Below are 19,523 nucleotides of genomic sequence, written 5' to 3'. Positions count from 1 at the left end.
AGAGCGACCCTACCCTGCTGTACTGTCCTGGTGAGCATACGTAAGAATCAGTTCTTCATGATCATCATGGTCTTCCCAAATCTGAAAATCCCTCTCCTGGATTTCTGGAATTCTATGTACATATACATAAGTGTATATATGTATATATTCTACTTTCGGCTATGATCCAGGTTGAGGTAGGGTGGACCTTTACTGCTTTGCTAATCATTATTAACTGATAGAGCCTACTCCTCCTCCTAAACATCTGGCTTGCTTCTTTTAACATCAATGAAGTTAACTGTCATCCTCTTTTACTTTTTCTTACCTCCTCTTTCTGCCATCTTCTACTCTTTTTAAGTCTCCTCTGTCATGTCACACCCTTCCTTCAAGGCCAAATTTAAAAAATGCACACTTATCACTACCCTCTGTCAATCAGAACTGACTTCCTTTTCTGAAGAGAAGAGAGAGGAGATGCCTGCTAAGCATTCCTCAGTGTGCTGAGTACTTTACTAAAGTCATTTAACTCTATGAGGCCATTTTATGAATGAGGAAACTCAGGCTTGCTAAGTAACTTGCCAAAAGTTAGAGTGGCAAGTGACAGAGTCCTAATTGGAACCAGGTGTGCTGTTCCTCCCACTCATGGCATTGTGTCTACCCTTCTTTTCTCCCTTATTGAGGACTACGCTGAATTATAGTTTGTATGTTTGGGTCATATTTTGCTAGACAATAAACTCTTCGAGGGTAGGATCTAATCTCATTCACCTTTGCACACTCAAAGGATACACTCTAGGTATTCAACAAATACTTTTAGAAAAAGTGAATAAATGACCCTTCAGCAAGGAAAGAATCAATATCTATCCCAATATACCCCATAAGCAGCAGCCACCAACCTTTGCCAAAGAAGCTACACTTGACTCCGAATCATAATAGGGGACTCACTTAGAAGAATGGGAAACCTTTTATTTTTTAGAAGACATCATTTATGTCCTTAGAATCACATTCTAGAATTTTCTTTCAAGTCACGCCATGAGAAGAGAATAATCTTCCATTTCACATTTGCTTAACTGATTGCTTCTGTTTCATGTAGGGATATTTAAGTCTGTCCTAGAGCTTTTGAAACTACCCAACAGATGACAAAGAACAGATCAGTGTCCCTGGAAGGTAAGCAAAATCAGTGACTTGGCCTGGGAGGTCTTCCTTGATATAAGGAGACCTGCTTTTCACCCAGACAGTAGTAAGATGTCACCGGCCCCACGTGACCTTTAGTGCAAGCCAACTGGTGACATTTTCTGACTCCCAAATTGGGAATGGGGTCCCTCAACAGAGCTGAGAGGACTGCTCTCCCTTCCCTGATTGAAAAGTAGAAGGCTAATGGCAGCTCCCTCCCTCTGTGGCTTCTATTCCGTAGATCTAGAAAGGAGAACTGACCTGAGCGGGAAGAAGGATAATAATAAACAGGAGGCTGTCCACTTACATGTGTTCACGGCAGGGCACAGCTCACAAGGAGTACCCCAGGCTTTACCCAGAGAGCAACAGCAGGAAGCCTTGGAAACGCCAACTCCGATTTCATTGCTACAGGCTGTATCTCCATTGTCTCCTCGAGGCCGGACATCCAGATAGCAATTTCCGGAGCGGGTGTCTATTTGCCATATGCAAACAAAAAAGTGTCAGGTAGATTCTTTCTATGTGAGGGTTGAAAATTCAAACGCATTTTAGAAACTGTTTCACAAACACTTCTTAAAACTAGAATTTACTTTTACTGAGAAACTAAAAAGTACCCAAACACACATACAAGGAATTTACCCACAGAAGGAGTACCCGAAAACAGAAATCAGATTTAAGAAACGTTTAAATTTTCACGCTATTACTTTTTTAAAATTTGAAAATGGAATGTTTGATACTGCTTAAAAACAAAACAAAACAAAACAAAACAAAACAGCATGCTTCTCTGAAAAGTTTTTAAAAATCTTACCAACACAGCCAACTCGAGTTGGATTCAGCTCAAAATCAGGTGGACAATCACAGGTATAGCTGCCTGGAGTGTTGATACAGTTACCACTGATACACGTGGTTGGATCCAGACATTCATTAACATCTAAAACCAAACGGCAAAGGGCAGAATTGTCATCTGGGCCAAAGTGGAGCAGACATCACCACCAAACGGAAGCACCTAATCTAGGGCTCCCAACACGAATTTTTAAGAGTTACTAGTTATAATTACATCTAGAAATGCAATCTTCTACTTCTGAAATAAAACCTCTCAGGAAGGAAGTATGTCATAGTCTTTGGTCTTTTTCCCCTGGAACACACTTAGCATTCAAATTTCTCATCAGGAGAAAATATGACTTTGGAATTAGGAAAAAATATTCCAGTCAAGGTAACTGAAAGCAAAACACTACTGTGACCTCGGTCAACCAAAAATTCAGACACAAGTTTTAAGAAAATATATTTAATATGTGTGGCTTGTTATTTCATCAAATTAGAGCAAGATGTCCCAAGGAACTCTCAGGAGCAGGCAACTTCTGCTGCCTCCCCCACTGAGCATGCTTGCCTCAGAGCAGCTGAGTTTGAGTACAGACACATGCATGAGGCTTAGCGTGTTTCTTCAAGCTTATTAAGAGTCTCTTTCCCATCACTGAAGCTGGGCTGAATATTTCCCTTTCAGTTTCTATTCTAAAAATATGTACAGAATTCTAGATATTATGGACATGAGTTTTGACAAATTCCAAACCTGTACAATCCTTTTGTCCGTTTTGAACACTCATGAAATACTCAAGAACGGATACACTGATTCGGAGAGGAGAGGTTGGAGAGTGAGGACAATATCTTCTCTTTAGGCCCTTCCCCTTGGACCTGGTAACCCTCCTGTAGGTTCCACTGCAGAAAATTCTTTTGCTTAAGTCACATGTGAACTTGGAAGGACAGGGCAGACTAACAGAAATGATGTTAGATAGAATTACGCTGATGGCAATCTGGGGCACTGAGCAGGGGGCACGGATCATGGAGAGGCAACTTCTTGTGGTATGCCAGAGGCCCAGCTTGGTGTCACAAGAGTTTTTAGAAAAAAAACAAGAGAAGAGTGTGTGCCTGGGGAGGAATGCCCTAGTCCAGAGCAATTTTGGGGACATGGTGGTAGTGGTCATGATCTGGAAAGCCACTGAGTCACAGCATGTTTAGGTGGCCGGAAAAAATCACTCTTTTCCCTGAGATTCTCAGCCCATACAGAATGGAATGTTTTTCCTCAGTATCCTTGAACAGAATGGTGGACTAAGATGGAGATCTGCAAATGACTTTAAAAGTCTTAACCGAGTGTTAAGGTGAACAGAAGAAAGGTCTACCGAGTGCCTAATGCTTACCAAGTGCCTATAGCTTTTTTAATGGTTTTCATATGTTCTTGGAGAGTCCCTTGCTCTACAAGAAGATGATCTACACACTAGAAATAGGTGGCTGAGTTCTATGTACCACATTCATTGGCAGGCCAGGGGCAGGAACGAGTGAGTACTGCTATGGAGAAGTACAGGGAGAAAACCCATGATCCCAGGGCATGGCCTTCAAAAGGAAACCCTCTGAAAACATAGCCAGGGAAGAAAAGAATGGTTGGGAAGTCTTATAGCTGGAGCACCCCTGGAACACTCCTGTATTGCCACAGCTTGATTCTAAAGCTACAAACTCTGCTCCTTCAACTGTCTTCAACTCTTTCCTCTGCATCCTCACATCTAATCAGTTACAGGTTTTAGAAAATTTATTGTGATACCTATGCTTCAAACCAGCTTTTTGTTCGTGACTCTGTAGATATCCTTGTGTGGTCGCAGAGAGACCCCAACAGCAAAGTGCCCTGGGGCACCTGGGAGAAGATTTTGATGCAAATGGATGTCTTACCTGTGCAGTTCCCGCCGCTTCTGTCCAGCTCATAGCCTATCTCACACTCACAACGAAACAGGCCGGGAAGGTTGTGGCAAGTTCCAAAAACACAGATGTTCGGAAGAGAGCACTCATCGATATCTTGGGAAGGGGTAAAAGAGGGGAGAAATTAAATTTATGTTTTGCTAAAGAAACTGCCTAATGTAATTAGGCAACTAACGTTATTAGGAAAATGACAACTATCCAACATCAATCTGGGCACTTTTCCCACAGACTTTTAGACGATTTGCCACATATAGGGATGAACTTGTTTTTCTCATCTCCTATTATACACCAACTAGTGAGCTAAGTACTTTATACATATGTATCTCAGTTTTTGGTGTTTTACACATCATTCTTATAAAATAAGAGCCAAAAAGTTCACCTTTGATTCTTATTTATGCACTTCCTGCTTTTGTTGTGGGTTAAAATTTTAAGAATCATGAAGTTTTTGTGGTAACCTTTCTAACCAGTTTTATAATACTCAGTCATCCTTGGTACCATGGGATGTGTTTCCTATTGTTGATGGAGATCTAAAAACTGCAGTCACTTCTTCCAGGCCTCTTTCCTGCCTCCCATTAACATTCTGCTTGTGTAATTGACACACAGGCACATTTTCAACCTTGGGACTGGCTTTAAATAGCCATGACCACTTGGCCAGTGATGATTTATACTAAGAACAAACAAACAAACAAGCAAAACCTTCCCTTGTAGCATTAAGAGAAGCAAAACTTTCAGTGCAACTATTTATATTACCAGAAGTGGCACAGTACCTGTTTTCCTTGGATGTTCACGGTAACAAAAGTAAACAAGGCATTAGGCACATGATCAAGAGCATAATCTGGTTTCTTGACTCAGAGGAATTTTAGATCAAACTTTGCATATTTAATATAAACTGTATAAAGAACATCCAATGATTCCATAACAAAGAAAAGTATTTATAGAACTATATGGGGGAATTAGTATACGTGTTTTGGCTGAAGACTGATTTTGAGTTAATGCCCTATTAACAAGCAATGACCATTTGTTAAGACATTAAACAGGGTCTTGTTTAAATTTCTACTGTCAATCGTTATCATTTGTTTATTTCTACTGAAATCTCTTTAGTTCACTGTAGCCACTAATTCTTCTCAATGAGAGATAATGCCCTTATAGTTGACAAATGTGAGGGTAAAGAGAAGAATCTTGTGTCTCCTGATGGGACTCATTCTCAGCCAACAGGTTCCTATTCCTGTCTGACCAACACTTATCGGAAAGATGGTCTTGTGCTGAGAGAAATCATGACACATGGCGTTATCTCAAAGGTTCTCTTACTGGATGGAATTGCAAAAGATATTTAGAGACCACGTGAGACACATGTGCCCTGGACACTATTCTACATATGAAAAAGACGATCTGCTCTGCTGTTATCTTAAAGTGTTTATTTCTAGAAACCAAACCATAGCAGAGATTCAAAACGGTGTTTCCATATTTAAAGAAAACCTTTCAATATTTTCGGGGGACCAGTACTTTGAGTTCTTTCCCCCAACAATGAGATAAATAGGCTGCACTGAGTTAACCACACTGGGTTATCCTCTTTCTCCTAGGACCAAGGGATGTACTCTTGCAGATCTTCTGGCCAAGGCTGGTTGTGCACTTACGGCCAAAGATTTTCTCTGCATGAAGAGAAATGGTCTGACTGCAGACCTAATCCCTCCACAAACTGAAATGACCAGGTTGAAGCTGAAATACACCTCACCTTGGAAAAAAAAAAACAACCAAGAATGTTTAAATAATCTAATCTCATCAGGCCCCGCAAGGCCCCCAGCAGCTTCCCCATCAGTTACCTTCACAGGCTTTCCCGTCGGCACTGGGCACAAAGCCCATGTCACATTCACAGCGGTATCCTCCCGGGGCGTTTAGGCACTGGCCATTGCCACACAAATTCAGATTCTCAGAGCACTCATCAAGATCTATAGCCAGAAAGAAACACAAGTTACTCTTTTTCAGTTAAGAGGTTTCCTATTCCTCAGGTCCGACAATTTTTATAATTGTCAGCTTCCTGAGTGTAGTAGTGTTTGGTCGTAATTTAAACTCATTTTTTTCTCTTTTGAATGCTAATATTGAATATTCAATGACACATTTAAACTCATTTTTTCTCTTTTGAATGCTAATATTGAATATTCAATGAACATGGTGTTCAGATGCAGAATTCTGAATGCTAAATCATCCCTAATGATGTAGAATGAATAAGTTAAACAAATAATTCAAACTAAGGCTTTTTCAAGCAGAGTCATCCACATGAGCACATGTCCATGACAGGAAATAACATGCCATGCTGTGTGCTTACTTCTCAGACTTCAAGCTGAGCTCAGATGGGCAGCAAAAGAACCGGAGCAACAATTAGAGAGGAGACCCCAAAACTCCTGACCAAGTTTCGTTAATAATCATGGACGTCAAACACATGAACCATACATGCCTAACACACGAAACTTTCAATATTTTCTAAAAAAAAAATGGGAGGTTTATGATAAAACTTCACTGGGTTAGGCAAAGGCAATTTCAAATATGATAAAATTTTTAGTGAGTTTTTAAAAAAAATCCAGGTAAATTACGTACTAGGCCTTAGCCTCTTTTATGTTTAAATGACTTATTGTGAGCAAAGTGCTCGGGATAAATTAATGCTTCAATTTGAGCAGCCATGCAACCTAACAGCCAACAAGAAATTGATCTCAGTACCTTATTAAATATCAAAGCCCTAACACACAAAAAGTGTTATTTGTGTATACATGTTCATGTAAGTGTATGTATCATATTTTAACAATTACATTTCAAATCATATATATTCAAATATATGTAACAGTTCATGTTAATTCAATGACTATTAATTAGAACAGAAAATAAAATGTCATTGATATATTGTAAAATTGGAAGTGAATGAATTCTTTACAAAGTAGTTATGAAATACTTGCTTATACCAATATGGGATGGTAATAATGATGGCCAGTGTGAGAAAAATATATACTGTCAATCTGATCCAGAATAGCTAATCCCTTTTCCTTACATTGTTTCCTACAGCAAGCTCACTCTTGGGCTTGGTATGAAAAACAAGTCAACAGTGAAAAATAGGTACGAAAATATAAAGGCTAAGGATCATAAAAGGAAATGACTTATTTAAACTAATGACATCATTACATACAGTGAGATATATCTAGTAACAACTATATATGTATATAATTAGCTTCTGAGGACTCCCTAATTGACCTGGTTCCAAATTTCTTTTCCACAAAGATGTAGTTTTAAGCAACTAATCTGTTCTGTTAAAAGTTGTCCATAACTGACCCAGCCTTCAAAAAAGAATTGGTGGTCTGAAAGACATGGAACACGTCTTTCTCTGACTGCCATTTACACAGTTGTTTCCAACACAAACCTACCTGTGCAAGTGAAGCCATCGCCTGTGTATCCCTCCTTACAAAGACAGCGGTAGGAGCCCATGGTATTCTTGCAGTCTGCATGTTGGCTGCACATGTGGGTTCCGTTGGAGCATTCGTCCAGGTCTTAAGGAAACAGATCACATCATTAAGAATAGAGAGTGAGACATTTAATATCGATAATACAGAAATTAAATTTTTCTTTACAGAATTCATATTTTCTTATTTATAATCTTTGCAGTTCATGAGAAGCAATTGCAGTTATTTTCCAACCCACCAGTGCACTTAATGCCATCTCCGATCCACCCGGGGCTGCAGCTACATTTGAAGCTTCCTGCCGTGTTGGTACATACAGCATGTCTATCGCAGTTGTGTGCTCCAATTTCACATTCATTGATGTCTGGAAAAATAACCAGTAGTTTAAAAAAGGTTGAGCACAGGTGCCTTTTTGGTCTTTTAAATAACTTAGCAATAGCAACTTAGCAACATCTAAAGTGGACTCAGTTTCCCACTTCCCAAATTATAATATAGATTGGTTTAGCATCCACGTATACACTGTACATACATTAAACAGCTTTACATTTCATTTTATAAAGAAACAAGAATATGATGCTGCTTGCTATTATCAACTCTAATTATTTTCCATTATTTCATGTAAGCGTCCAGTCACTGCAAAACAAAATGAATCTTTTTCCAATTGAAGATCTTAAAATGCAGATTGCTTAACAGTACAGTATTAACACTCATAGTCACATGTTTCTAGTCCCAATATTTTTATTAAGTCAACCACACAGACAAAGGGATACAATGTTGTCGGCATATTAGAAGATATTTGCACTCATATTCTATATAGTAAATATATTTTATTCTTAAATGTAAAACACTGTATTATCAAATATGCTTTATTTCTATGAAAGTTTTACTTCAAGTATTGCTAATTCAAGCATTTGCACAGAATTTTCCCTAAGGCAGTGTGTGAACCATATTTTCTCTAGCACGCCGAAGCCCTCTTGCATATTTCATGTAAAACTCAAATCAGTCCAATGAAGATTTATCTGTAAAAGGAGTACCAGATTAGGGTTACATTACTAAAGAACTTCAAATTCTTGAAAATTCTCCATTCTCCAAAATTTCATTTCCTAATTTAACCAAGATAGATTATAGAAAAGAATATACAGTAAGAAGTGAAATATGTTTTGTTTTCCATGATATTGTGATTTATAATAAGAAATACATATTTGGTCTTTATCTCCATTTCTGGCACAGAGCTCCTGAAATCCTTGGAATTTCCTAAATGGTGAGAGCAAGCAAGGTGTCTTCTGTTATGTTAATGAGATGACTTCTGGACCACACCTAAGGATACCAGCTGGTTGCTAAGAGAACCAACCACATGACTACAGGGCTGGCACTTTCATCCCACACACCTGACCTTAGGGCAAGTATGGGGAGAGAGAGGGATTGGAGGCTGATTCAACTGCTGATGGTCAGTAATTTGATCCATAAGACCTATGTAATGAAGCCTCCATAAAAACCTAAAAGGATGGGGTTTAGGGAGGGTTTGTGAACGCAAGGAGATTCAGGGAGAAAACATGGAATCTCCGCACTGCTTTGCCATGCCTTGCTCTGTGCATCTCCTCTATCTGGCTGTTTATGAGTTATATCCTTATATAATAAACTGGTAATCTATAATAAGCTGGTTTCCTGAGTTCTGTGAGCTGCAAATTAAACCCAAGGAAGAGGTCGGGAACCTCTGATTTGTAGTATTTATATCTATTCTGTCAGAAGCACGGGTAACAATCTGGGCTTGCGACTGGCATCTAAATGGGAATAGTCTTGTGGGATAGAACCGTTAACTTGTGGAATCTGACACTATCTACCTGAAGATAGTATCAGAATTTAGTTGAATTGTAAGACACCCAGTTTGTGATCAGAATTGAAATTGGTATCGTAATCATATTTCCCAAAATTAATCCATTATATAATGAAAGTCAGGTACTTAACCACTTAATTAACATGTTCATTAACTAAGAACAAGAACTCATAGGTATAGATACTATGACTCTATATGCAAACCAATGTCTAACATAAAATTTAGGTCAAGAAGGATAATTTTGGCATGTGAAATGTTGCAAAAATTTTTAGTGACCACTTGACCAGTGGCATGAAAAAGAAACTGATCAAGCAACTTATGTTTACCCTTTTGTTTATGTAAGAAGCCCAATTAAATGATTTGAAAATGTTTGGAAACATGCTGTTTGCCAAATATTCCATCTAAAGCTCTGAAATGGTCCTAGGATCACTGGCTTCTTCATAACTTCTAGAGGAAACACAAAATAATGACATTTTCCCACAAAAATATTTTGCAATATCACTAATAATCATAAAATGAAAACATGCCTGAGAGAATGTTCTTACAATTACAATGTATCATATGGGTGAATTTTAATGTAACCTTGGCAACCACTGAACCTATTGAGTTATTAAGGCAGGTCAAGGGAGGCACATACCGGGCAGCTTTAGACTTGTGACTGGGAGCTTTAACCAACTGAGTAATTGAGCACGGCACATTCCAAGGAAATGAAGAGGAAGGCCAGCCTGGCGATAATAGTGGTAAGCAGGGAATTCAAGAAAGTAAGCATGACTTAACGGGCTCCCAAGCAGGACCATCAAACACGTCTCTCTTTCTCAGATAATCACTCCCCTCAGAGTTAATGACGCAAACTACCACTTTTGGTTGTCTTAATTTCCCTCCTTTATTTGTCATGATAGCTGAGTTACTTAAAAATAATGAACTTCAATTGCCTAAGTATTGAAGCCTCCAAATGTTATAAAATCAAAGAATTCTCCTTGAAACTAATAATAAAATAAAATTTAAAAAGAATGAGGGGAAAATAAAGGAATTTTTTAAGTGGAAAGAATTTAGAATTTTATTTTCTTAATCTTCAGTGTCTCAGAGGAGGATACAGAGGTCTCCAAAGGCATGGGCACTTACCAGGGCCTGAAAGTCAGTGAGGGACAGAACAGGACCACCAGGAACTCACCTTCTCTGTCCCTTTCTTGACACTCTTGCCCTTAGGTCACAGCTGCCCAATTGAGCTGATTTTTTTTAAATGCATCAAGACTTTATTCTAAGCCCTGCTTTATGGAGTTTTCCAAATCTTGGTGAGTATTAACAGACCCGTAGAAGTAGTCACTAATTTTGTCTGCTAAGTATAATTTTCAGAGCTTATTATAGCCTGTCGATCTAATAATTCTGTAATCTTTTTCTTTCCATTTCTCTAAGGACCAAACGTACCCTTATTTTCACATGGATTTTTTACCTTCCATATTTAATCTTGCAATTAAGAATATTACCATTTCTTTTAAAAGAAGAGTCTCCCCCCTTTTTATCATTGGTAATATGCTACTATAAATTTCTTATTCAAGAAACAGGAGCCAATATTCAATTCTTCGTTTTGTGAATATTTGTATAGGTCATTGTCTCAATGCCTTATACTCTCAGTATCTGACAAGGGAATTAAAAAGACTTGGGCATAAAGTGTAAAGGCGTCTCTGAATAAAAGGTTTTGCATGTGTGCATGAGCCAACTGTTGTTCATTAATCGTTTCCATGACAGACCAGCATCTAAGACTGCACTTCATTATAAAAACTAACAGAAGGGGAAACTGAGGAAAACAAGCAAACAAAAACGCTGTACTCAAACATTCTACTCTTCAATAATGTGAAGGAAACATAGCACATGCTTGCCAAGAACATCTCTTTCTGTACAAATGTTCTCTTTCCCCCACAATTTTGCTCCAGACAGAAAATTCCTTTTTAAGATTAAGAATAAGCACAAGCCAAGAAAAGCAAAGAAATTCAAATTTAGGGCTGACACTGCAACCTCCATAACCCCATGAAAGCTCCTTCACAGACTTGAAGGTCTCATGTGCAGGGCTCTCTTAAAGGGTGAGGGTATGGTGTGAGCAGACCCCAGGCAGAGGTTCTGGGTGTGTTCCACTGACATTCAAGTAAGGGCTGTGCTTCGAGCTGCTCTGGCCTCCTCTGACAGTCACACAGGGAGAGGCTATTTCACCCACACAAACACCTGACTTCCCGCCATCTGGGCATCAGTCACGTGAACTGTAATCTGACAGAGCTGGCACACTGTGGGATCTCTTTGATTAGACATTGGGGAAGAGGATGTTTGAGTGAATGGCAAGGCTAAATGGGAAGGCTACTTGGATTTCTTTATTTGGATCCAAATTTGAGCCAAGACTATTTAACTGAACACCCACCGAGTTTTCACAGGCTGACAGCCAGTGGAGGACAGTTAGCAGTGATAAGAAGCTGGAAGGAAACGGGCGCAAATTCTCACTGAGTGCTGGTGGTTTCGAAGTATATGATTCTCATGGATTAAGATCCATCAGCAACATTTCTCATGTGAAAAGAAGCAGACAGTTTGAGAAATAAAATTACCCAGAAATCCTGCTATTTTAACTGAAAACAATTCTGATTTTAATGGTACGTATATCTTACTTACTGACTGAATAAGCACTCAATGGGTGGTAGGCTCTTAGAAATGAGCTTGTGAAAGCAGGACTCACCGAGGATGGCACCTAGCAACAGCCTAAATTTTATCTTTCCAATTGGTTGTCTCATTGCAATTATGCAGAATGAGCAGCAGAAGCCCTGTATGTGGGCCACAGAAAAACTGTAATCCAGCCCTCTTAAGCCAAGGACAGAGAGCTATGTTCTAGATTTCAAGCAAATGTACTTTTCCCCTCCATTAAATCAAACATTCCTTTCAACCCATAATTTGGACAAAGCTTAAGGAGAAAAAAGAAACCCTTAACACATCTGTGTAGGCTGGGAATGTAAGTCAGTGGGTGGATTTTGAACACTGCTAAAGTGATTGGGGGGAAAAACATGTTTATTTGTTAAAATGGAAACAATCAGTAATGACAAGGGAGCTGAAATATTTAGACAAAGTTGTAATGAAACCCAGAGGACATTTTTTAGTTCTCATGAAACAAAGTCTCCCCCTATGAAATAGCATACATATTTTTATAATTCCTGTATAGGTTACTTATTTTATATATATATAATTTTTTTTATTATATATACACACACACACACACACACACACACACATATGTATATATATATTATGTTGTGATGTACATATTAAATGTCTGTATACACATTATATATATATGGAAATATATGTAAAATACTTCTTTTGTCTGTCATCAAAACATAGTTTCGGGTCCGTTCTTTACTGTTATTTTTTGTGTGGCTTGCTTATCCCATTAGGCAAGATACATATCTCTATTTATATTAGTTGCCTGGGACATTATAAACACTTGTCTTTAACACAACTATCACCAAGGTAACCTGCTGGTATTCTATGTTGTGAGTGACACTAATTTTAAACTAAAAGCAGGCTAAAAGAGCCCTAGTTACATGGAATTAAAAAACATTTTGGCTCAGATTTTTAAAAACTTGTTTTTAAGTACACCAAATTTGCTGCCAATTCCTGTTTGTGTAAGTCATTTTCAATCAAATGTCATACTCTTGGTTGTTAATAACAGTATTTACAGAAGATCTCTTTTCCTTTCTTCCCTAATGTACCCCCTCCTTTCACATTTCACAGCAGGGTGCTTACCTAAGGGGAATGCTTGTGTAACTACAGAGAACCGTGGTGATTCCTTCAAGCTCATGAACCAGTGTAAGAACTGGGAATAAAATCCAGGGTTCTACTCTTTCACACAAGAATATCACATGCCATGCTACTATGATATCAAAGGGGCCATGAAACTCAAGTCTCCTCCTGACAGTGCTGGCTGGGTTTTATAAAATTGGAAAATCATTTTAGGCTATAATTTAAAAGTAGGAGGATGTTGGACCTTGGTAAAGGATAGAATATTTCTTGGACTTCGAATCTATGTGTCTGTTCACATAATTTACTAAAAGATTGCTGTTCTTAATGTAAAACTGGTGTCATCTCATCTAACATGGAGTGCAGAGCTTTCATCACCACAACCTTAGTATCTGTGCAAATTCAATTAAAATGAGCCTTGTAAAACAAGCCTTTTAATATAGAGTAAGATTTTCCTTCTTTAAATTGATTCCAAGCATGTATCAGTAAATAGTAGTATAGAGTTTTACTAGACTAGAAGTTATGTCTTTAATCAAATGGCTTCCAGACACTATGTCTATGTGTCTCATTCTATAATGACAACAGTAGCTACTATTTATTGACCAGGTACTGAATGTCAAGCACTATGCCAAGGGCATTATGTACATTATATCTCATTTACCTAAAATGAAATTAATGTCACATGAAAATTTAAGCTTTCTTCATGGTAGAAGGCCTAAAATAATTGGCTGCTGCACAGGCCTCTATTAGCTGGAATTTGGAGCATGAAATTCTAGAGATCTCCTTTTCTTATAGCAAATGAAGACTGTCCCATTAGATTAGCTTCTCCCTTCATAAACATCACCATCCTCTGGGGGTGAATTTCAGTGAGTTCAACATAGCCAAACAGGGGTATTAGCCTCTATTAGGTAAAATGCAACCTGGAACTGTCCTACTTTTCCCTTTATTACTGCCAGACCACCACCCCATTCCCCAATTTCTATATTTACACTGGAAACTAAAAATAAAGCTTGAATCATAGGTATAGTGAGCTAAGCACCATTTGTACCCCAGAGACCACATGAGGAGTTGAGATTTGAAACACTGTGCCATTTATCAGAATAGACTCTTAGTCATGCTTCATAAGAAGAGTAATATAGTGAGGATGAAAGCATTTCAGCTTCATGCTGATTTTTATAATTTGGTTAGAACCTTTCATGTTTGAATCAATAATAATATTATTGGTGTTATCTTGTATATCTATAACTTTGAAAGTTAATATTATTAGATGGTTTAAAATGACAATATATTTGGGAGTTTTCGTGAAAATGTTAATATGATTAAGAAAAGGATCTGTACATTTACCATGTTGTCAATCTGCAAATATTTTAATGTTTGAGTCACAAGGGCTTGCCAATTGGCTTTTGGAATTAAAGTCTATTATTTGTAAAGAAATTATGCAGTTACTTAATTCAAGCTCACCATGATCTCTACTATGCCATAATTTGTTATATTACTGTAACTACAATAAAACTTTGTTATTCCACATATTTAACATTATTGCGTCAAGTTTGAAAATATCAACTAAACATTTAAAAACAATATCACTCAGAATGACTTCTTTTATTTGCCGTTTAACAGAATAATATTCTACAAACATTGTGAAAAGATTTTCTCATGTGCTGTTGTTATCGAAAAGCAAAATTACAAATGATTTAATTATTACTTCATAAGATTCGTTAAGCCTCAGGAATAAAGATTTATTTGGGCTAAAGCAACTTAATACATCAGAAGCACACTAATTTAAAGAACTAGAAGACTGAGAAATTGATGAAATATATGAATTGTAGGATGTGCTTCTTTAAAAAGTAATTTCATTTATAAAACCTTAAACGAAGTGCTGGCCATGGAGGTTACTGAGAAAGGTTTGTTTTAATATAATCATGTGTCTATATTAACAACGGGACACATTCTAAGAAACACGGAGTTAGGTGATTTCGTCATGGTGCAAACACTGGGGCACACTTACACAAACCTAGATGGTATAGCCTAGTACTGTAATTGTACGTGCTATACTTTGACACTACTGGCAGTGAAGTAGGTTTGTCTATACAAGCATCGCCATAAACATGTTGAGCTATGATGTTACCATGGCTATGACATTACTAGGTGACAGGAACCTTTCAGCTCCATTATAATCTTATGGGACCACCATCATATATGTGGTCCATCACTGACCTAAACATCACTGTGTGGCGCACGACTGTAAAGGGATATGAATGTTTGGTAACTAGTATGTTAACTACTTTGATATAAAAATGTGATTTTAACCTCATAAAAATGTGATATTTATAGTGTTAGTTATAGCGGTAATTTATCCAATAAGCCTTGTTTCGCAGGTAAAGAAAAAAGCCCTTAGCTTAGATACGATCTAATGTATGACAAATTTCAAAGAAATGAAGGCTAAGTTAATGAAAAATATTATACGACATGCTTTATAATGCAAATAAAACATCAATGATTTTCAGTTATATTAATCTGTAATTATGGTAGCAATCTCTTAAGCACTTAATCTTTTATTATTCAATTTGAAAAAACTTACCTGTACAGCCAGTTTTTCCCTTTTTGCCTGAATATCCCATATCACAGTGGCAGATAAATGAGCCTTTAGTGTTTTCACAGGTTCCACTTAGACAGATATTTGGATTCAGGTCACATTCATTAACATCTGTAAAATATAGATATCATTAATACATATAACCATTTGTTTGATATAATTTAATACTTTTTCCTTCAGATAAGACAACTATGATAAATAAATCAGAAAGGGTGAAATGCTTTCACTCAAAAAAAGTGTATCACGCTTATGGAGCTCAACTCACATGTGCTTTCCATATTACAGGCTAATCATACAGACCGGCTTTTTATCTGGGTCATAAGCAGGAGGTCAAGTAATCAAATAAACTGACCCACTTGGGGCTGAGTATGGAGCCTGTTTATGCAACATTCTAGAAAACTTTTCAAAATTGCTGCAAGATGAGACTTTTAAGTCAGTCTGCATGATGCCAAAAGTTTAGTTTCCACATTTTTACAAGAAGAAATAGATAAACTAGTAGTCATAGTGCAAGTAGCTATCAACTTCACTTCCTTCCCAAATTAAAAATTATTTTTTTTCATGATATTCACTTTAATATCTAGTACTTCACAAATATTTGGCCAGGATTTTCTGAAGATATAAATATGATACATTTTAAATATTTTCAATTCTAAATTCTTGCTTCTGGCCAAGATGTTGCAATAGGCACTGAATTTACCTTCCCATCTGAAATGACAACTAAAGGACAATATAGGCAACATAGGACAGTGATCTGGAGAGACAGAAAACAGACTAGGTGAATTCTACGAATGCCCCAGATTACTATGTAGGGAGAATTTTAAGTCCATGGCATAGGGAAGGGGGTGACAGATGGAACCAGGTAGCGTCTTGAGTTGAGGAGATGAAACTGGAAGTCGTGAAATGCCACGGTCACTAGAGTTCACAGGGCAGAACAAAGGACAGATGGAAGCTGTACAGACATCGCTCCACATATCTGCATAGGGTCACAGTCAAACATTCAGATGAGCAGAGTTCAGCACATTCATGTAAAGAAACTACTATAAGCTGGGGGAAGTACCACCCACAAGAATTAGAGAGAACAATCATCAGAATTCACAGAAGGTCTGGAATTGTGCCTCTTCCTACCAGTCAGACTGAAAAATTCCATAATTCACAGGGATTTGAGTAGAGTATCCAGAAGGGTTCTTCCTCAGTAATGGAGCAAAATTAGCCTGAGACTAACTACTGCTTAAAAGCATAAAAGCAAGACTTTGAAAGGCTCGATCTGTTTCAAAATTACTTACCTGGGTTCCAGAATAAAGCTCGAGAATACTTCTAGGAATACAAAAATATCTAGCACCTAGTAAGTCAAATTTATGTCTGGCATCTGATAAAAAATTACCAGGCATTCAATGAAGCAGGAAAATATGACCCATAACGAAGAGGAAAGTCAATTTACTGAAATGACTCAGAATTGACACAGATGATAGAATTAGTAGACCAGGATATTAAAACAGTTATTATAACTGTATTCCATATATTCAAAAAGCTAGAGAAATGATTGGACATATTAAATAGAGTCATAGAAGATACGATAAAAAATCATAAATCAAACTTTTAGAGAAGTAGACTACAATGTCTGAGATTAAAAATATACTGAATGAGATTAAAGGCAGATTAGATATTGCAGAAATTTAATAAATATGAAGACATAGTAAAGGAAAACTCTCTCAAATACAAGCCCGAACTCTATTCACAGCAGGAGGAGGGTTATGTGGACAGAAATAATGCACAGACATAAAATAAATGTCTATCTGGAGTTGACCAAAGGCTAGTTCAGTCCATATAACACATCTTACAAGAACATCATAACACAATCACAAGAAAGTTGCTCTTTGGAATGCTGGCTTTGAATATTAGTATTATGCCCCTAAATATCCTTACTTTTCACATAGGATCTTGGCTACCCAAACTAATCGCTATGTAATTTAATAGTACTTGTGAGTAACAAGAGAAAATGAAAAATTCTGTTTTCTTTGCTTACCTACACAAGTTTTCATGTCCTCAGATGCCATGAATCCATCATAACATAAGCACCTGTACTCTCCAGGTATGTTTGTACACTGACCGCCATCACAGATATTGGGGTTTTCTTCACACTCATCAATGTCTGCAGAGAATAAAACCAACAACAGCATGTTGTTAATATTGGTTCTATTAATTCAGGGATGAAAAAGTTAACTTACCCAAGTCAAATAAACTCAGCCTATTTGTTGTATAAGATAATTAGTTCTCAAATACAAATGAAGCTTTACCTAAATTATCCCATCACGTTATCCTGAGTGAAAAAGGTGAGAACCATTTTCAAGATTCACAACACACTGTTCAGGAGTCTACAGCCACTTAAAAGTCCATCATTTAATTAGCAATTTTATCTCCGATATGAATTTATCATTTAAAAATGATTATGAATCATATTTTTCTCATTGTCAAATGTAAATGTCTAAAGTCTACTATCTTTTCACTGTTATTTTAAGGTGAAACTGCTTGAAATAAGCAAATCTAGTTAGATTCATTTTTTAGTAAAAATACTTACTTTCAACAATTAATTTTTGTAGCCAAATTGATGTCTAGGGCTTTTGAAGGAGATTTTCTAGATCAGATAAGATATTTCAAGTTTCTAAATCCAATTTCTCTTCTTAACCCAAACCAAAATCAAAACCTATACTGCTCACCTCATTTTTCATCTGTAGCTGGCTACAGGGCTCTTCTCACCCAGCGCGATACAACAGGGAGTGTAAAGACCAGTAGTACTTAAATTTTAGCACACATCCAAATCACTTAGAGGGCTTGTGAAAACGAATTACTGGGATTCACTCCCAGGAGTTTCTGATTCAGGAGGTCTGAAGTGGGGCCCAAGATTTTTCATTTCTAACACATTCTCAGGTGATACTAATGTTGCTGGTCCAGGAAACACACCCTGAATAGCAAGCACTGATGTAAGCCAAGAGATCAAATTCTTCAAAAGTCTGATCAATGAAGGGACTGTATTTTATACTCCATTTATTGAGCACATGCCAAGTACTATGCTAAGTGTTGTACATACTCTTCCTCAGAGGCAATCTGAACTCCATTTTATAGATGAGAAATCTGATGCTAAAGATCTTTATCAAGGACACATAGCTAAAATATGTGACAAAACAAAGATTTAAACTCAGGGCTATCCGACTCCATAGTTCAGACCCTAAACCGCTCTGCATAGAGACCCATTACTGAGAGATTTCACAGGAGGCTAAAATCTACTTACCGGTACACGACCTCTGGTCAGGCATTAGTGCGAATCCTGGTTGACAGCTACATTCATAGCTACCTTCGGAGTTTGTACAGAAGGTCTCACAACCACCGTTCATTATGCTGCATTCATCGATGTCTAAGAAAAATAAAAATAGTATCACCTTTCTCTGTGTTTATGATCATGGCATGTGTTTAAAGTTCCCAGGCATGGGTCAAGTAAAGCCAAAAAAAAAGAGCATTCTAGAGCAACTCAAAGTCACTGCATTATTTGATTCCTTAAAAAATATGAACTATACTCCTACTATGTGCTAGAAGTGAGAATCCAATAGTGAATGAGATAAACACTAGACTGGCCTTCATAATGCTAAATTGCAGCGGGAGAGTTAGATGAACAATTAATTACACAATACATGGTGTGCCACATGCAATATAGAAGAAATGCTAGGTGCTTTAAGAACATATCCCAGTTATGACAATGGGCACATGGGTGAACTTCTCTGGGTCACAGATTCAGTTATAAACTAGATATTCGGTTTGATTGGCTGAAGTTCTAATCCTTTTCAAGAACTTGAGTTGGAGTTCTGAGTTGTACTGGGCCATGTTTCAGAAGAATTTGGGCTGATTTATGACTTTGGGTGGAAACCATGTGAGACTTGGCAGTTCCACATGATGTACACCCCAAACCAGGCAAAAACTGGCTGTTTCTACAGTTTCACTTTAACTT

At 37.4% G+C, this 19,523-nt stretch overlaps 1 protein-coding gene across 1 annotated transcript in view; it reads right to left on the bottom strand.

Moving 5' to 3' along the window:
• Nucleotides 1–19,523, bottom strand: part of FBN1 (fibrillin 1) — a 220,616-nt gene that overhangs the window by 51,630 nt on the left and 149,463 nt on the right. The window contains 9 exon segments of the mRNA XM_015595908.2: nt 1,454–1,618; nt 1,952–2,074; nt 3,859–3,981; nt 5,706–5,831; nt 7,293–7,415; nt 7,567–7,689; nt 15,512–15,637; nt 17,550–17,675; nt 18,813–18,935. Coding sequence (XP_015451394.1) covers nt 1,454–1,618; nt 1,952–2,074; nt 3,859–3,981; nt 5,706–5,831; nt 7,293–7,415; nt 7,567–7,689; nt 15,512–15,637; nt 17,550–17,675; nt 18,813–18,935 — 1,158 coding nt within the window.

The sequence above is a fragment of the Pteropus alecto genome, unplaced genomic scaffold (genome assembly GCF_000325575.1).
Source record: "Pteropus alecto unplaced genomic scaffold, ASM32557v1 scaffold86, whole genome shotgun sequence".
Taxonomy (NCBI): Eukaryota; Metazoa; Chordata; class Mammalia; order Chiroptera; family Pteropodidae; genus Pteropus; species Pteropus alecto.
Note: the sequence above shows the minus strand (reverse complement) of the source record. Positions and strands in the feature narration are given on the sequence as shown.